General features: G+C 38.2%; 1 protein-coding gene across 4 annotated transcripts in view; it reads left to right on the top strand.

Moving 5' to 3' along the window:
• ANK3 (ankyrin 3) overlaps positions 1 to 23,264 on the top strand; it is a 707,809-nt gene that overhangs the window by 633,569 nt on the left and 50,976 nt on the right. For 3 of the 4 annotated variants that reach the window (XM_030941096.1, XM_010364953.2, XM_010364951.2), the window contains 7 exons: positions 12,424 to 12,635; positions 13,890 to 14,097; positions 15,384 to 15,480; positions 15,811 to 16,039; positions 17,022 to 17,147; positions 17,905 to 18,027; positions 20,011 to 20,092. In XM_030941096.1, the coding sequence (XP_030796956.1) occupies positions 12,424 to 12,635; positions 13,890 to 14,097; positions 15,384 to 15,480; positions 15,811 to 16,039; positions 17,022 to 17,147; positions 17,905 to 18,027; positions 20,011 to 20,092 (1,077 nt within the window). Of the gene's footprint in view, positions 1 to 12,423; positions 12,636 to 13,889; positions 14,098 to 15,383; positions 15,481 to 15,810; positions 16,040 to 17,021; positions 17,148 to 17,904; positions 18,028 to 18,463; positions 18,491 to 20,010; positions 20,093 to 23,264 lie in introns of all 4 variants that reach the window. The other variant, XM_010364950.2, reaches the window with a different exon arrangement.

Genomic DNA, 23,264 nt, shown 5'->3' with positions numbered 1-23,264 from the left:
AACAGAAACAGGAAAGGGAAATTGATACTTGCTAAGTAACAGAAAATAAATTTTGTAAATTTACCATCTGACTACATAAACAATATCTCAGAAACAGACTTCTCAGAAGTTGCCACTTGGGTTCATTTCTATATAATTTAATTGTTTTTGCTATGAGACCAATAGTAATCTTAAAATGTCAAGTCATTGTAGTAGCAGTTGAGCACTGGTAAGTGAAATATGTAGCTTTATGTTGTGCACAGCACCCTCTGCTGGCTAGTAACAGTTTTGAAAAATTCCAAAGGAGAGACTAAAAATGGAATTTAACCAAATCAGGATTGTGGCTGGGGTGCAAAAAACAAACAAACAAAAAAAAAAAACCATAGCAAAATACTGACTTTCAGCCTATTGCCATAAACTGACATTTTAAATCAATTGAATGATGCCCATCATGTTGTAAAGGAAAGGAAACTGTACCAGAGCAGTCCCCCAAACTAGTATAGAAGTAAAAATTCTAGTTTAGAAATGAAAATTAGACCAAAGCAAATGAGCATTAATAAGGGCAAGTTTTTAATGCATTTGTATATATGGATTTGCCAGAAATTACCTGTCTTTATGAAACATTAGTGGATCAAAATAATGACATCAGCCATCCTGCCCCCCACCCCCCATATCAGGCACAGTAGAGCTTTTAGCCCTCTGAGGGCAGTGAAGCAGGTCCAAGAGGTTGGACATGAGCCTCTGCTACCTTTAGTGTTGATGTGAACAGAGAGACCAATGTGCCAGAAACTGCAGGTCTAAGCTTTTAGAGTTTAGTGTGTTCTGTATTTGCTGCTCATGCGAGGTCATTGATTCATAGTGTTTAAGACATTATTTATGATCCTGGATTTTGAAGATAGAATCATATTAATTGATTTTCCCCTTAGATGTAACAGTAATGGCTTAAACAATGGGGTGGAAAAAGTGACATATGGGGACTAATTGCCTGAAACCATGCTTTTATTTGCACAACTGGAAAAGTAAGCAAATGTAAGTCTCTTAATCTGAGTCATGAAAGAAAACCTTAGAAGATTATCCCAACGTGGCCAGACATCCCCTACTTCTCTTCTTCCAGGAAGCCCTTCCTAAACCCCAGACTCGGATCAAACTGGTAAATACACCCACAGCACCATAACTGCAACTTTGAGCTTTGATATCTTCTTTGGTGCACTGCAAAAGTCCAAGAGGGCAGAGACCAGCTCTGACTTGTTGACAGCCATTATGTCCAATGCATATAACAACTCTTGATACAGAGTTGTCACTTCATCATAGTCTGTTGAATGAATGAGAAATAATGACTTGTGTCAGGCATATGCCCCCCGTTGGTGACACTTTTTCTCAATAATCCAGTGACCCATACTGGATACAGAGAGCAAAACTTTCTGGAAGAGGAGAGGCTACACCAAATGGGGAGAGGAAGTCTGGGGCCTGGGGAAGGCTCTGGGGTAGGTTACAGTCATTCTACACACAGAGCACCAAGTAATCTTAAACGTCAACACTGAAGGTAGTGTTCAAAAAATAGTCACATTTCTCCCTGATTTTTAACGTAATATAAGCACATAATGATTAAAAATTAATATTCTAAAAATAGCTTTAAAATATATGATTGTCAGAAATTATATTAATAGACTGCTAAAACTGGAGGGAAAAACAAGCAGGTATATCATTGTTTCCAGACATTCTGCATCATCAGCACTTATTACACTATGCAAATCTAAACAACAAAGAGGGTCTCTACCCTGAATAAAGATGTGAAATAATGCTGACCCAAATAGATATAAAGCAGATGACAGAATTGAATAAGAATATGAATTCAACACTAAAATTATAAAAGGTGCATGGAGCCTTTCGTATTATCTTTGCCATGCCCCATGAATTTATAATTATTTTAAAATAAACATTTTTTAAAAAATTGAAAAGATCTCTATGATGTTTACTTCAAGGAAGAAGGGTTAAGTTATATCATTTGAGGATTTTTCCCTGTAATATCTTAGGTGAGCTTATTATGAAAGTTGCATATTTTGATGGAGCTGAACTTTAATTCCAAAGGGATAAATGCCTGTAGTTTTCTAAACTAGTTCAGTGAATATATTACAAATGCTATGTTGTCTACCTATTCTACAACTAGAGTTGAATATTATAGATTTCTTTTTTATTTTCTTCATTTCTCCCAGCTTATTTGATATTCAATTTTCAGTAATTGGTGATTTTTTTAATGGAATGAAATGGAAATGATAGCAATTCAGATTTATACTTTGTAGAGAATTATTTTAAAAATCTAAATTGTGTATTCCCTTAGATCTGCTACAGATTGGCTCTCTGGCTGCTCTCAAAAGCTATGTGATCTTGAAAAGAATATATACCTTTTCTAAGTTATTATATGAACAGAATTGTGCTGGGTGGTTTTCTATCATTTATTTTCATATCCATCCCAGGGGAAACTTCTCATCCTAATCACATAGATGAGGAACATATGGCTCAGAGAAGTTCTGGACCGTGCCTAAGGTCCAGGTGCACTGACTGCAGAGCTAGATTTCAACCCTGTGCACCTGTCTACAGTGACTTTCCACAGATGCTATAACTTGCTTTTTGAAATCTAACATTCTAAAAATCCTTTATTTTTTCACCTCTCAATATCAAACACCCCATTCTTAGAGGAACTGAGCAAAGCATGCACCTGACTAGAAATTAACCTTGATACAGAAATCATCCTTTGGGAAACCTTGAGGCCATTTGTATTCCTTCCATGGACTATTCACACCCCAACCTGACCAGGTCACAAATAGCCTTTGAAATCTAATTTTGAATGAGGCAAAAACTAATCAAGATGGTCATTTGAAAGCATTAGAGTAACCCATTTAGTCAGAACATGATTTCAGTCATGTTATTTATGCTTCATTGTATTATGGTCTCCATAACCATTTATATTTACAAAGCATTTTATGATTCTTATTGTTTGTAACAAAACCTCAGTCACAGAGAATGCTGTCCCACCTTTTATAAATAAACTGAGTTACAAGGTGCTTAAGAAATGTATCATTTATCTATGGGGCAAGAAGGCTATAGAACATTAGTGGCTCTGTAATCAGGCCCGCTACTTAGATGGATCAATGAAAAGTCAGGTCACCTTTTCCACCAAGGCACTTGCAAATCTATTCATTAGTCATCCATTTATCAACCACCACTCATGCGTCAGGCAGTCTGCAAAGACACTGTGTTAAAGAGTGGTTGAAGTCCATGTCTGTGTGACTTCATCTCTTCCCAATGCCCCTTTCCTAGACCTAGGTTCTAAGCTCTAAAACCGATGAGCTAAATCCATCTGGGCAAGTCACTTAACCTCTCTGAACTTCAGACACCTATTTTACCAAAATGCTGCGTGGGCCAAATGATAATTGGCCTGACACAAAATAGACCTTCAGTAAGTGTAAAGTTCAGTCTTCCTCCTGGCCAAAACTGCCTTCTCTTTTCCCTTTAATCCTCTTTTTGTATGTTAGTAAGTATTTTAAAAAGATAGAGGAGAGAGGAATTTCAGGGTCTTTTCATAGTCTATGGCATTATGAATCACCCTGAACGGTAAGAAGCTCTTACGTTTATGTTCTATTGTTTACCTTACAGCAACTTATGCCATTTTCTCCCTTAATTCGGTAGCTATGGAGTTACTTAGAATATCCTTTTAAAAAACAAAACCACATAAAAGTAATGAATATTTTTGCCAATAAGCTTCTCTTCTCATATTAAACCATTCTTATTTTTTATAGGGTCCTGTTGTCATGTTTTTAACAATTTGAGTTCTGAATTTTTAAGACAAAGTACAGGATGAGAGTCTACCAAGACATTACTTTTTAAAATGTGTCAAAAAGTCACTTGGACAGAGTGTGAAAACAGATTTGCAGGTTTCACCCTGTGTCTGCCTAATCAGGAGGCCAGCAATCTGTGGTACTAACATGTAGTACGGTTGTTTCTTATATGGCCAGGTTGGAGAACATCGCATTAGAAGCTAGGAACTCTGCAGATGTGAATGTGATAGAGGCATTGCATTTGTGCCGCAGATTATTTTGTTGAGCTTTTTTCTGTGATGTATAGGATGAGACAAAACAAAAGATTCTTGGTAATATATTGCTGCTTCTTTGACCTAATTAGTAAGGGCCGTTTTTAAAATCTAAACACATATAAGTTCAGTCCCAGAAAGAATATTGGCACTGTTCATTTTTACATTATCAGGCTTTATTACTATTTGTCTGGAAATCTGACTTCTCTGATACACTTTTATCTTATTTTATTTCTTTATTTATTTTTGAGGCGGAGTCCCGCTCTGTCGCCCAGGCTGGAGTGCAATGGCGTGATCTTGGCTCACTGTGACCTCCACCTCCCAAGTTCTAGTGATTCTCCTGCCTCAGCCCCGCGATAGCTGGGATTACAGGCACCCGCCGACACACCTGGCTAATTTTTGTATTTTTAGTAGAGACAGGGTTTCACCATGTTGCCCACATGGTCTGGTCTTGAACTCCTGATCTCAGGTGATCCACCCATCCCGGCCTCCCAAAATGCTGGGATTACAGGCATGAGCCACTGCGACTGGCCTCTGATATACTTTTAAAATATGTAATACAAAACTTCCAGAAGGAGTTTTATATTCTCATGAAAGTTAAACTCATTTGTGTAAATGTTCATTAAGTAAACAGTAATTTGAGTTATAAACACATGGACATAATAGATTTCACTGTGGATTAAAAAGTAGGAAGATTAGAACCACTTTTTCACATGCATTTTTTTTTTTTTAAATAAAAATAAAACTAGGCCAGGCACAGTGGCTCCCACCTGTAATCCAAATACTTTGAGAGGTTGAGGCAGAGGATTGCTTGAGGCCGGGAGTTCAAGACCAGCCTGGGCAATATAGCAAGGGCCAGTCTCTACAAAAGAAGTTTAGAAATTAGCAGGGCATGGTGATGTACATCTGTAGCGTCAGCTACTCAGGAGACTGAAGTGGGAGGATTGCTTGAGCCCAGGAGTTCAAGGCTGGAGTGAGCTATGATCATACCACTGCATTCCAGCCAGAGTGACAAAGTGAAACCTCATACTTAATAAAATAAAATAATAAATTAAAAGAACAATCACCAGTCTCTACAACTACGTATATTTTATAGCAAGACTTAAAGAACTATACAGTTGTTTGATATGAAGAGTGTCTGAGTCTTATTGATTCCTAGTTGATTTCTTCAGTGGACGCTCTTTTAGCACCTGCTGTGTGCCGGGTCTCAATATCAAACATCATTTAGTTTAATATAGTTTAACTATGGCTACTTCACTTTTTATGAAAAGAACACCTAATTTTTAAAACACACTAATAATTTTATTAGACTCAGAAGCCTTAGGGGAAGGTACTAATGATGCCAAGCAATGCGGCCACAGTCAGGGTGTGAGAGTTAGCTGAGTGTGGAGGGCCCTTGCCTCCTTCCCCCTTGGAGCCTCCTTCCAGCTGTCTGGGGATTTAGTTCTCTATTTTCCAGCACTGAGCTAAGGATATTTTGTTTTGTATTTCACCTTCCTTTTTTAAAAGCAAGAAACAGGGGAAAAATGTGTTTAAGTTGAATGTATTAACACATTAAAATGTTATCTAGTGTTTTATTTACATATAATATTTATTAATGCTAATCCTATTAATGGTCATGTAATTTTCAGATCCTAAGGATTATGTAGTGACATTACTGACAGCTTTACCTCCTCCTCTTGCCTTCTCACGCTTACCTACTATGTACGTCATTCATTTTTTTAACTTATGCAATATCCTAGAATTTCATAGCCTAGCCGTCAACTGCAGCCCTTTAAGAGATTTTGCCTTTCTTTACAAAACAATATTTAAGTAATACTTTTTGTATATTTTTGTAGTTTTCTTGGCCTTTATTCTCAGGGAAAAAAAACTTATAAATATTTTAAGCACACAAGCAGGATGAAACCTGGTTATAAGAAACCAGAGAGGGCTGGGCGTGGTGGCTCATGCCTGTAATTCCAGCACTTTGGGAAGCCAAGGCGGGCACATCACTTGAGCTCAGGAGTTCAATACCAGCTTGGCCAACATTGTGAAACCCCATCTCTACTAAAAATACAAAAATTAGCTGGGAATGGTAGCACACGGCTGTAATCCCAGCTACTTGGGAGGCTGAGACATAAGAACTGCTTAAACCCGGGAGGTGGAAATTGTAGTGTGCAGAGATCACGCCACGGTACTCTATCCTAAGCAACAGAGTGAGTAAGACCCTGTCTCAAAAAAAAAAAAAAAAAAAAAAAAATAGAATACTGTTTCTCCATTTCATCATGTAGACACCTGGAAGTCTGAGTGTTGAAGAAGGCAGTGTATGTGATTCTATTTAAGGAATAGTACATGGAGATGCTAAATGTCCCCCTTGCCTACAGCAGTGCCTGAAATTCCCACATTTGGGGCTTATCTTCAAAATACTGTTAAAATGTACATTGAAGGTCAATTTTAATGGTGTCAAATTTTAATGGTGTCAAAGAATTTAATGGTGTCAAAAGAATTGCTAAAAGCTTTGAAAAAAATGGACACAAGACAGAGGGTCCCCGAGCTGCTGGGAAATTCTAAAATGTGTCAGAAGTTGAATGTGGAGGGTACTGATCAGCTTCTCCTGGGAGCTTCTCTGTTTATATAGTTAGAAATCTGAGCGTTTCCACTTACAACTTGTCTGCTGCATCTGAAATGTACATGTTCACTTTATATTTGGGGTGGCTTTAATGCCTTATCAAAGGTGATAGAGTATAGCTTAAGTGTGGTCAGCTTGCCTCTAATACACAAAGTGGCAATCAAAGGTGACAAGGTATAGCTTAGCTGTGGTCAGCCTACCTCTATTACACAAAGTGGCAGTTCTTCTCAATTCAGTGCTATCATCGTTTTCAAGGGTGTTATAGCTGTTTCTTTCTACTTGTAATCCTCACAAACGTGTGCACATATACCCAGAACTCTCTCACACACAAAAATAGCTAAGAAGTGTACAATACTGCCATTCCCCAAAAGATGCCTCAGTTCCTCTGGTGGGTCTAGACTGATCTCGAGTAAATTTCATACTCACAGGATACACAGTTTGTTGTAAGCAGAATTAGGAAATCTGCCCCATTTGAAGGATGTAATTTCATGGTCATGTCTCCTTAAATTGCTAGCACCATAAGGAGTCCTGAGCCATTTTGAAGGAGAACATAATGACATCTTTGTGGCTGAAGTGAAAAAATATCTGCTTAGCCGATGATGATACGTTGTATAGCAATTTAAATAGATAGTCAGAACTTTCTCAGCTGCAACCTGAGTTATGAACTTGAGGAATCCACTCTCTTAAGTAAGCCAAATCATGGAAAGGGAACTATATTTGTTATCTATGGAAAACGTTTATCTCCTTTCAGTTACATTGAATAGGTAAAAACTCCTCCAGAATGTAAAAACTCCTAAGCAGACTGATTCTTTCCTGTTTTTCTGTAGGAAAACTTTCTTTTTTAAAAATTCTGGTTGGGCGCGGTGGTTCACGCCTGTAATCCCAGCACTTTGGGAGGCTGAGGCAGGCGGATTGCCTGAGATCAGGAGTTTGAGACCAGCCTGGCCGACATGGTGAAACCCCGTCTCTACTAAAAATACAAAAATTAGCCGGGTATGGTGGCACACGCCTGTAATCCCAGCTACTTGGGAGGCTGAGGTAGGAGAAGCTTGAGCCTGGGAGGTGGAGGTTGCAGTGAGCTGAGATGGTGCCCCTGCACTCCATCCTGGCCAACAGAGAGAGACTCTGTCTCAAAACAGAACAAAACAAAATTCTTTGTTTTCTTTTCTTTTCCTACACTAGGATTTCAGTGTTTAGGTTTACAGAGGAGAAGAACATACTTGAGGAGGCAAAAAGGAGTAAAATTCCAGTTCCTTTTTTTCTAATAGTTACCATTGTTAATTAAAGAAGAAAATAGTTCTATAATCATTCTTCCATTTGGGAAATCAATGTTTGATAATAAAAGTTCTGTTGATGGCTCATTTTTAAAATCTGGGTTGAACCCTGTTTCTCTCCTAGTTGATAATTTGATCCTCCCATCTCAGAGTATAGTGGTTGATCCATAAAATGAAAAGATGTATTGATCCAATTACCTAATCATTCATTTTGTCATTCTACAAATTTCTATTTGAAATAAGCCATAATCTCAGCCTCACATTATCTGATAAAGGAGGCAGAAATGTTAATAGTGAAGGGACAGTGGAACACGTGCAGTATGCATCTGAGGTATGAAAAGAGGCCTACAGGAGTAATGAACAGCAAAAACAACCCCCCATCCCCCAAAGTTTGGGAAATTTTTTCCTTTATTTTGTTAATAGGTAAAACAAGCGCAGCTATATCAACCCAAGGGTAATACTCCTTGTTCCCTACCCTCTTATCTCCCCTCCCCAATTCCATTTCCTGTTCCTCTGAGGTAACCATTGCTAACAGCCTAGAATGTTTCTTGTATATATTTCTTATGAAAATATACAAACATGGCCTAGCGCAGTGGCTCGCACCTGTAATCCCAGCACTTTGGGAGTCCAAGGCAGGCGGATCATGAGGTCAGAGATCGAGACCATCCTGGCCAACATGGTGAAACCCCGTCTCTACTAAAAATAGGAAAATTAGCTGGGCATGGTGTCGCGCACCTGTAGTCCCAGCTACTCGGGAGGCTGAGGCAGGAGAATCACTTGAACCTGGGAGGTGGAGGTTGCAGTGAGTCGAGATTGTGCCACTGCACTCCAGCCTGGCCACAGAGCGAGACTCCATCTCAAAAACAAAAACAAACAAAATGCAGATTACATTTTCCCCTATAAAGGATCATCCCATGCACATTGCTGTGCATCTTGCTCAGGTATACAGCAATTTCTGCAGGTTATACAGGGCATTCACTGTCTGCCTGGCTCCCTCCCTTTCTCCCTCCCTCCAGGTCTGCCCTCTAGTGTCACATCTCAAATCATCCTGTTCAAATGAGAACCTCTCCTCCCACCCCCACCCTCCCTGGTCACATTCTATTCCCTCACCTTGATTTATGTTTTCTTCATATTTGTTTAGTGATGTACCTACCCCTCTTTATCCCCTATTAGAATAAAATTTCCATGTGAGAGTGACTTTAATTTCCTCTCTACCCTATCACCAGTGATTAGATCAGTGCTCTACATGGTGGTCCCTCAGTAGAAACTTGGTAAATGAATGAATTGGAATCATTCTGTTTACTAACCGCAGGAATGTCTAGAATATGGGTAAACTGTTAATTATGTAACCATTCCCTTATTGATAAAGATGAAAGTTCTTTCAGGCTTTAGTCTTTATAAGCAATGCTGCTGAGTGCTGTGGCTCACGCCTGTAGTCCCAACACTTTGTAGGGCCAAGGCGGGGGATCACCTGAGGTCAAGAGTTTGAGACCAAGCCTGGCCAACATGGTGAAACCCTGTCTCTACTAAAAATACAAAAATTAGCCAGGTGTGGTGGCATGTGCCTGTAATCCCAACTATTCAGGAGGCTGAGGCAGGAGAATCACTAGAACCGGGAAGGCAGAGGTTGCAATGAGCCGAGATCCTGCCCACTGCACTCCTGGGCGAGAAGGTGAGATCTGTCTCAAAAAAAAAAAAAAATGTCAGTAAATGGTATTGCTGGGTCCAGGGTAGGTGCATTTTCAATTTGAATAGATGATGCCCAGTTACACTGTTAAAAGATTATTGCCATTCATACCCACCTGCAATAATGAAAGCACTTGTTTCCCTTAATTTTTCTCTGATAACAAGATGTTATTAGTGTTTCATTTTAGCTAATCCAAGAAGTAGGTGTGGAGGGAGATAGTGTCTCATTATAATTGGCATCTCCATGTAAATTATCCAGTTTGAACTTGTAATATGTTTTATTGACCATTTTTCAGCTTCTGTGAATTGCCTGTTTATAATATTTTGCTATTGTCTATTGACTTGTCTGCTATCCTGTTATTAATACATTTGGTATTGAGCATATTAATCTTTTATTTGTCAGGTGTGGCTATTTTTCCAGTCTACTTTTTGTTTTTCAAGTTTACTCTTTTTGTCATGGAAATCTTTACATTTTTATGTAGTCAAATATATTACCTTTTATATTATGCTTTTAGGCTTCTGGGTTTCCAGTTTTGTATAGGAAGTTTCCCTTAACTAAAGCTGAACCATATTTTCCTGAATTTTTTGGTAAGATTTTAATTTTTTTTTTTTTTTGAAATGGAGTCTCACTCTATCACCCAGGATGGAGGGAGTGGCATGATCTCAGCTCACTGCAACCTTTGCCTCCCGGGTTCAAGTGATTCTTCTGTTTCAGCCCCCCAAGTAGCTGGGATTACAGGTGCACGCCACCACACCCAGCTAAATTTTGTACTTTTTAGTAGAGATGGGGTTTCCCCTTTTTGACCAGGCTGGTCTTGAACTCCTGACGTCGTGATCTGCCTCGGCCTTCCAAAGTGCTGGGATTACAGGCATGAGCCACTACGCCTGGCCAAATTTTAATTTTTAAAAATAGTTGTCTCCTAAGCAAATGGAATTTTTTATTTATATACAATAAGATGTGATTTAGCTTTGTTTTTCCAAATAGATTTCCTATTCTGTAGATACCATCTTTTAAATAAATCATCTTTCTCCCACTTATTTGAAACTTAAATATATGACCTTGATTTAAATATAACTTAAATACATAATACATATATAAAAGTAAATATATATGGATTTATATATATACAGTATACATATTTAAACTTGAATCTATTTCTTGAATCTCTATGATTGTCCCCGAACCTATTTTTCTATTTCTATGTAAAATTCTTATATTTCTATAATGTGTGTGTTTAACTGTTTATGGTACTTCTGAGTAAATTTTAATATCATATAAGATAAATCCTCCTTCACAAACCTACTTTTTCAAAATACTCTTGCTAATCTCAAACACTTATGCTATAAAAAAAAATTTTTTTTTTTTTGGAGGTGGAGTCTCGCTCTGCCGCCCAGGCTGGAGTGCAGTGACTGGATCTCAGCTCACTGCAAGCTCCGCCTCCTGGGTTCACGCCATTCTCCTGCCTCAGCCTCCCGAGTAGCTGGGACTACAGGCGCCTGCCACCACGCCCGACTAATTTTTTGTATTTTTTAGTAGAGATGGGATTTCACCGTGTTAGCCAGGATGGTCTCGAAAAAATTTTTAATTTATTCCAATGAAGCCCACCAGAAGTAGGCATAAAATTTGGCTTTGAAACACACACACACATGCACACACACATCTGGATGCACTATGGGGGATAGACAGGAGTGAGAGAGGTGAGTTGGTTGGGAGGTGGTCTTAGCAATTAGGCAAAGCTAAAACAGGGCCTGAACACCCAGGTGACAGGAGGGTGAGCCACGTCCAAAAGAGAATCAACTGGACTTGGATTGTGACCATTTGTAAAGTATGAAGGAAGCTGAGTCATAACTATTAGAGTGAAGGAGTGAGTAGACTGTAAACCCTTCCTAGAGTTAGGACTATGGAGGAAAGTAGTTTTGGAGGTAAACTGGAGGGAAGAAGATGTATCCGTGTGTGGACAGGTTGAGTTCCATGCATGAGAGCCATCAGTAGGCACGAAGAAATTGGTGATGATGATGCTAAACATTTGGATAACTTTAAACTATTTGAAAGAGGTTTTTAAATGAAGTTCTGGAGCTTTCAGGCATACTTAAGCTCTTATTCACTTTCTTATGAGGCCTCACTTTTTTTTTTCCTAACTCATTTCTACTTTTGGCAACTTGGGGGCAAAGTATTATAAATTCCCACTCTTGTTCTTGAAAACTGGGAATTTATCCACAGGCGGTAAAATGTCAGTTCTTGAAAATGTTTGTTCCCACTCAGTAAAAATATTTTCTACAAATACTTATATTAGTAGTTTTATAATATTTTTGCAAAACCCAGTATTTTATGGTCACTGCTATTTTCTCTTTATCATAAAAACTGTTTAGGCTATGGAGTATAAATGATTTTGACTATTAAAATGATGTATCGTCCGGGCCCAGTGGCTCACGCCTGTAATCCCAGCACTTTGGGAGGTCGAGGCAGGCAGGTCACCGGAGGTCGGGAGTTCAAGACCATCCTGGACAACATGGAGAAACCCTGTCTCTACTGAAAATACAAAATTAGCTGGGCGTGGAGGCGCATGCCTGTAATCCCAGCTACTCAGGAGGCTGAGGCAGGAGAATTGCTTGAACGAGGGAGGCAGAAGTTGTGGTGAGCCAAGATCATGCCATTGCAGTCTAGCCTGGGCAACAAGAGTGAAACTCCGTCTCAAAATAAATAAATAAATAAATAAGCATCATTTTGACTTAAGGTATGTTGTAGATATGCTTATTCTCATGGCATTTTCTTTCATTTGTCTTTTCAGAACTTGATAGCCCAGAAGAGTTAGGGAAAAAGCGTATCTGCAGGATTATCACGAAAGATTTCCCCCAGTATTTTGCAGTGGTTTCACGGATTAAGCAGGAAAGCAACCAGATTGGTCCTGAAGGTGGCATTCTGAGCAGCACCACAGTGCCCCTTGTTCAAGCATCTTTCCCAGAGGGTGCTCTAACTAAAAGAATTCGAGTGGGCCTCCAGGTAATGTTCACAAAAAGTTGTTTCCCTCAGTATGTGCAGAGAGCATGTGAGTGCATGTTTTGCTCTGGAAATAGTTATTCTAACTCATCCTTAATGATACTGCTAATTAGGCAATTTGGGGAATCATTTACTTATTTCAAATAAAAAGCACCAAGTATAAAGTTAGCTTACTGGCTTGTTAAATAAGATACATATTTTAGGGTTGTTCTGTTTAAAAGTCTCAGTTGGTTTCTGATGAAAAATAATGTTTTCAATCATAGGTTATTGGTCTCAGTATGTGGAACAACATACCAAGCCGTGGTTTATGATACGCCACATCATAAAAATCACTTAGAGTGAAGCCTGCAAGCTTTAGTGTTTTCATTTGATTGAAGTAAATCATAAATACTGGGTTTTATCCAAACCAATTGGAACTTGATTTGGTTTGGAAAGTTGACTGGAAATCTTGGGAAAAAAAGATTTTTCTTATATTTATTTCAGCTAGACTTTAGTTCTTTTTTTCCTTACTGAATAAGGAAAATGAACTAAAGTAACTTAATTGATGTTGTTAGTATCGTAATTAATAGTTTAAAGGTTCTGTTATTCTCGTGGGGCTGGACTCCCCTGCCCAATGGAGTTACTGGGTTTTGTTTGTTTGTCTGTTTTGAGCCAAGCACACTGAAGTCCTGAAATGACCTTGATTAAGTACTTAGCCCTAATGAGACCACCTTACATTTCAGGGGTATGAAGCTCCCTTCACCTGCCTCCCATATCAAGTTATTTTACCAAATAGAAAAGAAACCAAATGGTAGAAGAGAGGCTTAGTCAACTAGAATTGAAATCTTTTGAAATTTTGAATGCCTTTTTGTTATTAATTCTGAAAGCCTCAGTTTTTATGTGGATATGAGTTGCCTTTATGAGGTTTTACTGAATGTCTTGCATAGGTTTAAAATATATTGGACTCAGCATTTATTGTCCTTTAATCTGGACTAGGCTAAGAAATTTGTATGCCATGAGACTGGATCCCCTCTCTTTCCTGCAGGCCAGTGCTGTCTGTGTTCTACTGGGGAAATACTCAGACTGACCAGTTCCTGTCCTAGTGTTTGGTTTTGTTTATTCATGCTTTCCTAAAATAGTAAGAAAGGTTAAAAAAGACATGGGGTTTTTTTTGGTTGTCTGTTTTTGTTTTTTCCCTTCTCACTTAAAAAGTAAACTTCCTGACTGGGGGAGCGGGGAGGAAGTCACTTTCATTTAAAGTCCTTTCTCTGTCTCTAGGCCCAGCCTGTTCCAGATGAAATTGTGAAAAAGATCCTTGGAAACAAAGCAACGTTTAGCCCAATTGTCACTGTGGAACCAAGAAGAAGGAAATTCCATAAACCAATCACAATGACCATTCCAGTCCCCCCGCCCTCAGGAGAAGGTGTATCCAATGGATACAAAGGGGACAGTACACCCAATCTGCGTCTTCTCTGTAGCATTACAGGTTTGGTTAAGTCACTGCTGTACTTCCTATTGATTCCAAAGATTCCGTACAAAGACATAAAACCTTTGAAATATCCATACCAACATTATAAGAGAAAATAAAAGAACAAAACATTTTACTTGTCCATCACCTCATCCCTGGTTTCCCAAGGATCATTTCTGTAAGATCCTGGTCTCATGACTCATTTAAAATTTAGCGATAGCATCTTTCCTGCTATTAAGGTTAGCATTAGTAGAAGTATCATTGAATCTACTGGAACATCTAGGTAATTTCTAGATTCAATCTAAGTAATTTCTTGGTGACCTAGACAGAGGTAATGGACCTGGCAACATACTTTAAACTATAAGGACATTGGGTGGACTTTGGGAAAAATACATGTCTCACAGAGCACTAGTAATAGGAAAATGTTGAGTACATGGTTATTCTCACCTATTCTAATCTGATTTTTAACTGCAATTCCAAGATTATTAAAGATAGGCTTTGTTTTTGTTCTTCTTTTGTTCTCCAAAGAGTAATTTTAATGGCTGATGCCCCTTTTTACCCTCGGTAATTAATCGTACAGAATGCCATGTACAGACTGAGCTGTTTCTTAACTTTGGTAGTTCTTACCTTTTTAAAGAGTAAGAGGCTGGGCGTGGTGACTCACGCCTGTAATCCCAGCACCTCGGGAAGCCAAGGCGGGTGGATCACCTGAGGTCAGGAGTTTGAGACCAGCCTGGCCAACATGATGAAACCCCGTCTCTACTAAAAGTACAAAACTTAGCTGGGCGTGGTGGTGGGCGCCTGTAATCCCAGCTACTGGGGAGGCTGAGGCAGGAGAATCACTTGAACCCAGGAGGCGGAGGTTGCAGTGAACTGAGATCGTACCATTGCACTCCAGTCTTGGCAACAAGAGCGAGACTCCGTCTCAAAAAAAAAAAAAAAAAAAAAGTGAAAGAGACTTAATTATCCATCTGAAACAACAAATCTTTGCACTTACAAATCACATTTATAAAATACACTTATAAATTGTGGCTGCCCCAAGTTTAAGCCATTCATTAGTACCCAGACAAAAAACAAGGAATTTTTTCTAATTTAATAACATCTTACAAGGAAATCACAATAAGCCTGGTAAAAGTATAAAAGGAGAGTAGAGAGGAAAACTACCTTTAGTACACACTATTAAACTGAAGGTGCTGAAGTTTTGCCAGTTTGTGGCTATGCAGAAAGAAGAACAGGAGATGATGAAAATGTTACGAGGAACATCTCCCATGATAAAGTCAACGTATCTGTTGTTGTTCTCTCAGGGGGCACTTCGCCTGCTCAGTGGGAAGACATCACAGGAACAACTCCTTTGACGTTTATAAAAGACTGTGTCTCTTTTACAACCAATGTTTCAGCCAGGTATGGAAATAAAGGATTCCAAAAAGCAGTAAGGAATTAGTTTTTATTACCTTTTGGAAAGTAAAAATTGTTGTGTTCAATACTTAAAAAAAAATGTTGTGAGAAAAAAAAAAATTCTTAGTATTTGCTTATCAAAATTATCCTCAAATGACAAACACAGGGTTTCTGTGTTTGATACATGGAGAAAACGTCTTTGCTATTTAAATGAACAAGTTAATAACATTTTGGGTTAGTTCCTTTATATATTCTGATTTTTTAAATTGTGAGTCTTTTTAAGATTTGGCTTTTAAATGGCCACATTTTCATACTTCTGTTTTTCGTTTTGCTCAGATTTTGGCTTGCAGACTGCCATCAAGTTTTAGAAACTGTGGGGTTAGCCACGCAACTGTACAGAGAATTGATATGTGTTCCATATATGGCCAAGTTTGTTGTTTTTGCCAAAATGAATGATCCTGTAGAATCTTCCTTGCGATGTTTCTGCATGACAGATGACAAAGTGGACAAAACTTTAGAGCAACAAGAGAATTTTGAGGAAGTTGCAAGAAGCAAAGATATTGAGGTACCTTGTTCATAAAAACAAGTTCATTTCATTATATGAGATATGGGGTTTTATTTTGTGGCCTTAATAGTACTTACTATAAAATACCAAGTGCATTATCGATTTTACTTTTACTTTAAAAAATGTGATATAAATTAATACTCAAATTTTTTTAATCTTTTTTTTTTTTTTTTTTTTTTTTTTTTTGAGACAGAGCCTTGCTCTATTGCCCAGGCTGGAGTGCAGTGGCGCAGTTTTAGCTTACTGCAACCTCCGCCTCCTGGGTTCAAACAATTCTCCTGCCTCAGCCTCCCAGGTAGCTGGGATTACAGGTGCCTGCCACCATACCCAGCTAATTTTGTGTATTTTTAGTAGAAATGAGGTTTTGCCGTGTTAGCCAGGCTGGTCTCAAACTCCTGACCTCGTGATCCACCTGCCTTGGCCTCCCAAAGCACTGGCATTACATGAGTCACCACGCCCGGCCAATACTCAAATTATTTTAAGTGTCTTCGGTGCTGTCTTAACTGGTTAAAACATAGTACTAATGAATTTAAGTTATGGTCTCCATTTTCTTGTGGCCACTTGAGTTACCTACTTTCCAGAATCACTGTTTATACACATTACTATGATTTTCCTTTTTCAAACCCAGTGAACATGTAAGGATCTAACAGTCCAAAAAAAAAAAAAAGAGATAGCTTTCAAAATCTATACAAATAAGTGATTGATGTCAGGCATATTATTAAATATTTTTAAAGTTGCCAGAATAAAAATAAATGTATAATTCTGTTCTGTATGTGTCCATGCTATGGATTCCAATTACAATTGGTGAATTGTAAGCACACAACATTATGTTTATTGCAAATAGCACCACAGAAGTAACTGCCTAACAGAGACAAATGTGACATAGTATCATGTCAGTCTTTTCATGTTATGTGACATAAAAATCTCAAAATATTTCAAACTCAGATTAACATTAAATCATTTATTTCTTTTACTCTAAAAGGTTCTGGAAGGAAAACCTATTTATGTTGATTGTTATGGAAATTTGGCCCCACTTACCAAAGGAGGACAGCAACTTGTTTTTAACTTTTATGCTTTCAAAGAAAATAGACTGCCATTTTCCATCAAGGTAAATCGTCTTTAACAGAGAATCTGTGAATTATGGGGAAAAAAATACTCTCAGAGAATAAAAATAAAAGGTTTTAATGATTTATTTAATTTGTAATATCCCATCAAATCTGAACTCATAAGGTCAGATTTTTGTTCTGGTTCTACCAGAGTATACTTTCAAACCAGTAAAGCTTTATAACTCGTAAAAAGGATCTTTATTTTTCAAAGAGTTCAACAACATTTATGTTTAAGCAAACATTTGTAAAACCAAACGATCTAGAGTAACACAATGTATTCTTTCTGGTTAATATTCAGTAATCAAATAATGGATGAAATGCAAATTCAGTATTCAAGTTTCATTTTCATTTCTGGTAGAGTCCAGGGACATTCTAGAGGGATCTTCTTTCTCCAAGAATAAAAGGAGATAGGAAAATTGTTTTATCATTATTATTTGCTGTTACTGTTGCAAAAGCTGGAGCTTTCAGGAAAAAAAAAAAAACTTAGAAGGAAAATGCACATAACTCAGATTATATTATGAATTGTCAGGATTAGATCACAACACAGACACAACAATCCTGCGTTTAGGAATCGGGCATCGAACTCTTGTTGAGTTCAGATGTGACCGCCCCAGTTGCTTCATAATTGTAATCATCTTTTCCCTTTACCTTTCCTGCCTCTCATAGGGCTTGTTAAAACAAACATATTTAACTCTTGTACAGTTAAAAATCCTCAGATAAATCTCAATCTATAACCATCAACTACCAAAATTCTTCTAGATTAGAGACACCAGCCAAGAGCCCTGTGGTCGTCTGTCTTTTCTGAAAGAACCAAAGACAACAAAAGGACTGCCTCAGACAGCGGTTTGCAACTTAAATATCACTCTGCCAGCACATAAAAAGGTATCTTTTAGTACTGCTTTAAATCATCTTTCCCTGGTCTTGAAGAAGTGGGCCTTTGGTATGCAATTAAGGAATGCTTTGTAACATGAATAAAGCTCTTAAAACTGAAGTTGTATTAATCTCCTCGTGTAGATTGCCTAAGTCTTGTTAATGTGGTGTCAAATTCTTACAGTTTGTATGATGGAGTCTTCTCTGTTTATCGCTTTTGCTTCTGCTGGTAGCGCATAGATTTTTATGCTTTCAAATAATGTCATGTGTTAATTTGCCATGGATGTACAGTTCTTGATATGTTTTGTTGGCTTTTTTTTATTTGCTTTGCTTTCTAAATCAGCTTGCATTTGTGCTCCCTACTCAGTCCTTTTCATATCCTGATATTCTTTTCCCTGCTGTCCATTATAATATTCCTTGTCTCTGCAATGCATCTTGGAACCAAAAGGAGACAGAGTCAGATCAAGATGATGAGGTAATATAAACACTTCTGCTTTTATTCTATCAGAAGTAGAATAGAAATTGAATCTGTATGACAGAAGTTGCAGAGGGCTAAAGTGTGGGAAACATATAAATTATATTTTTGCAGGTCTTAAGTAGGTAAAAGGGTATCTATTTTTCTTAAATGGTTCACTCTTCTTCCACACGTACTTAAGAGTATTTAAATATACTCAACAAAATTATAATACAGCTAATGATTTAGAAACTAAAGTTCTTTAAACATTTTTAAATGTGATAGATTGGCATGTATAAATAAACATTAAAATTTTTTTTAGACAAGTCAAGTGCAATAGTGAGAAAGGGGGAAAGAGTAGGACCAGGAAGTTCTATCTATGACTGACTGTGAACAGTCAATTGAGATAACACACTACTTTCGGACCTGCCAAATAGACATTTTGTAAAAGTTTCATGTGCCTATTTTACTATCAACTATATCCTACTATCCAGCATGTTATAACATTTAAATCAAGATCACGTTTAATATGTGCAATTTTATTGTACAAATAACTTATGTTGTATGTGATATAAAATATTTGCTTACTAGCTATTGATAAATCTTTGATATTCTCACTAAAGAAATTTATCTTGACCTTTTTTTAAGAATATAGTTCAACCAAGTTGCCTCCTAATGTTTCTCTAAGTTATATGATAATTAGATTTTTAAATCCCACTCAATAGTAATAAACAGAATCAAGTAGCCTTAGGACACAGTAATAGTACCTCTGGCCAGGCACGCGGTGGCTCGCGCCTATAATCCTAGCACTTTGGGAGACCGAGGCGGGGGTGGGGTGGGGGGATCAGGGAGTTCGACACCAGCCTAGCCAACATGGCGAAACCCCGTCTCTACTAAAAATACAAAAATTAGCTGGACGTGGTGCTGCGTGCCTGTAATCCCATCTACTCAGGAGGCTGAGGCAGAATTGCTTGACCCCAGGAGGCGGAGGTTACAGTGAGCCGAGATCTGGCCACTGGGTGACAAGAGCAAGACTCCGTCCCTACCCCGCACCGCGCCCCCCCCCCCCAAAAAAAATGTACTTCTAACAAAACCATTCATCTGTTTTCAATCTCCTCATCTATACTTTATGCCTATTAACATACAGAAACCCCAGCAGTAATTGGAATAATAAACTTTGTGTGCCTTTCTCCCTTGAATGTACTCACATAGAGTGAGTGTACTTTGTGATATATGTGCTTTCGATATGAACAGATCCAGGAAAATTTACTGCTCAGCATCAGAAGTCTCTGTAATGCTTGTCTTTTACTTGTACTTCCCTGTAGTCTGCTGTTGTTGGTGCTCTTAAATTTGCCAAATGATGATTTTGGTTAAGACACGGGGGGGTGGGGCTATAAAATCCCAGTAGGAAATCAACATTTCCTAAGAAGGAAAATAAACAACTTATCAACATGCCATCCTACAAAATGTTTTAAAACTGTGAAGATGTCACAGGGAAGTTGGAAATAGAGTTGTCTTTTTTTTTTTTTTTTCCTTTTCAGATTGAGAAAACAGATAGACGACAGAGCTTCGCATCCTTAGCTTTACGTAAGCGCTACAGCTACTTGACTGAGCCTGGAATGAGTGAGTTTTCTAACACATTTACTAATCTATGTGGATTTTCATAAGAAGAGACATTTTTTCTATACAGACCAAATTTTATCATTTGGAAAGTCAATGGCAAAAGAAAAATTGCCTGCAGGAAAACCCTATCATACAACCTAGGTAGTATTTTGTACCTAGTTGAGGATGTGAGGTAAACACACCCCTAGCTCATACTTCCAAACAGTTTTTAAAGCCATTAACTATTTTTAAAGTAGAAATATCTATTACTTTTCTTTAAAAACCTTGATTTTTACTTTAACTATGCTAGGAGATAAATATGAAAGTTACTTTAGATCTATGCTCAGATGAAGAAAAATTACTCATATATTTGGAATGGTAGAAAAATGATAAAGTTACTTTGTCATCTCATTTTTCTCAGTATAGATAGGTTGGCATGCCCTAGTCCCGATGCTTTTTCTTCCTACTTTGCAAGAATCACATTTCCTTGCCTTCTTGAGGTAGCACTTCTTTACAGGTTTCTTCTTTCCTCCCTCCCTCACTCTCACTTCCTCTCCTCCTGTCCTTTATTAAAATATCGGTTCTAAGGCTGGTCTTCACTACACCGGTTAGACCCTTTTCTTTTCTCGATGATTGTTTTCGTTCATTGTTAGCTGGCATGCACTTATTAAGATATAGATTCATTCAGTCATATCTGTTTATATATTCTGTCTCTCTCTCTCTGCCTCCTCTTCCCTTTACTTCCCTCATCCTTGTAATCATCACCTCTGGTGATCTCTGCAGCCCTCAAGACAACACCCTCCACCAGCAGGGAACTAAGAGTACTGAGCACAGCACTGTATTTGACTGACATATTGGTGCCACTTTAACCATTCTCCTCATTCTAAATGAGAGGAAATTATACAAAAATTATTTTTTAATTAGTGAATAATTCCTGGCTGTTTCCCATTGACACAGTTTCTTAAGTTCAAGGAGGTTTGGAAATTTGCCAGTAAGAGTCACAACTTTGGCTTTTCCCACCTTTTCTGGAGTCCTGTTTTTGTGGGCCAACAGTGTAGCATATAAGATCTGCAGCAGGACACTACTGCACTACTTAGTTGAGATGGTCTTAGCATCATCTTCTGGAGCCTAGCCCCTTGACTATTAGAGAAGTTTTCATATTCAAATACAAAGTGGAGAATATAAGAGAAATGAAAGAAACCTACCACATTCAAGAATGTTTCCTCAGATCTCAGTTCTCCTCTAGCAGAAATGTCTAAATCCTCCCAGAAACATAGGGGCTGAAATTAACTCATATTATGCTACAGAGCAAAAGACGGGTGGGTGGGTGGGTGTGTGGGTGTGTGTGTGTGTGTGTGTGTAGCTAGATGGTTTCCAGTAGAACTGGAATACATTGAGGAGGTTTTCTTTGGAATACTATTTTCCCTGGAGATCCTCAGTGGGTAATTGGTTGAGACCCCGTAGGCAACATTGTTAAGCTTTGGACAGGCTCAATGGACCAGCTGCTTTAGGTCGGAGGCCCCTTCAGGCAGGTGAGTTTCCATCTGATTCTGGTCACTAAGGCCAAGTCAATTGAATGTTTCCCACTTATCATAGTGTTACTGATTAGATCCAGCTAAGGTGTATGCAGCTTGTGTTCCTGGACTTTTGCTAGAAGAGGAGGGAACTCTTCTGTTTTATGAAAGGGTACATAAGCGTGGTAAACAAGGGAATGAATAGGAATAGGAAGTGACTAAAAGAAAACTAAGTCTCAAAACTGGTGTTATGGGAACTCCAAGTGAATGCCACTTTTCCCTCACCACGCTGCCTTTCCAACCTCTTCCCCCCCAGGAAAAAGATTCTGGATTAGTTCAGTGCCTGACATCCAGAAATTCCCTGTTATAAAGGGATCCCAAAACATATGTCTTTAAAACATAAAATGTGTAACTGATTGGTAGGTTGGGCATTCCTTGCAAAGTATACAACCATAGACATGGTTCAAAAGACTTCTTTGCCTGATAGAGCCAGCCTTCGGTGGTAAAGGATAGATGCTTTGTCAATGTCTGATAGTTACAAAAATAAATGCTTGTGAGACACAGACTAAGCTCAAATCATTGAATTGAAGGAATCCCCGAACCTTCCATTTGCAGCGTGGCATTTCCAGAAGAGTTCAGCAGTATAATATTGAGAATTATGGCAAGAAGGGGTAATGAATAGGCGAGTTTTTCCTTAGTTCTTCCACTTTCTTTGAGTAATATGTAAGCCTAGGAAAGGATATGTTCAGAATGTTTGAATTTAAATGTACACTAGGAATGAACATCTTCACCCTTGTGGGAGTGCTGCTAATCCAAGGACTGGATTGTAGCAATGGCACGGGCACAGCATGAAGAAGAACATAAAAGCTGAAGCAGATTCTCATTTTCTCGTTGAGTTTCACTATTCTGAACCAGGGCTTTCCTGGAGCAAAACTGTATTCAGCTTTGATGTAGAACATTAGCCTTTGGCAGGCCTTGCAAATCTCTGTGACCAGCTTGGTTTGTTTGAGTTGTAGAAGCAGAGAGGACCAAGTATGTGTTTGTGCTCCCCAGCAAGTGTGCTTACTTCATTTGTGTGTTTCTTGCCCCATTGCCAGAAGAAATGCTGGTATTACTATATCCATTCTTCCCTAGTGGCAGGTCTACCTCATGACTGCTTCAGTGTTTGTGATATCCATGAGTCCCATGAATATTATGGGAAGGCACCAGAATTGGTCCCTTTGAAATTGAGAAACATATATACACACACCCCACATATCCTACTGTAGGTACTTAAATATGGGGTGTTAAAAATACAAATTGTACTTTTTAGATGTCCCCCATGACAGCTTTTGAAAATTAAATGTAGATTAGGTTATGAAAAAATATCTGAGATAAACTATATGCTTTTATCCATGATGAAGAGTTACAGATGTGGACATATTTAGTTGCAGGTGATTTTATAATGTGCAGTAGAAAATATTTTCCTAAAATCTCAAAAGGTACCAAGACTTCATATCTCGTGGAAAAAGTGTACTCTTCTTTCTAAATGCCCTTGTGAAAGTATCTTTTAAAGGTTATATATTGTGCATAATATGGCATAGGAATTGTATTACTTCATTGGCTTGTTTGCCATGATATATTGTGCATGATAAAATGTTTTCAGTTGCTTTGCTTGCTTATGGTAACCATGAACCATA

Source organism: Rhinopithecus roxellana, chromosome 11 (assembly GCF_007565055.1).
Source record: "Rhinopithecus roxellana isolate Shanxi Qingling chromosome 11, ASM756505v1, whole genome shotgun sequence".
NCBI classification, from domain to species: Eukaryota; Metazoa; Chordata; class Mammalia; order Primates; family Cercopithecidae; genus Rhinopithecus; species Rhinopithecus roxellana.
This window is presented reverse-complemented; position numbering and strand designations above follow the sequence as displayed.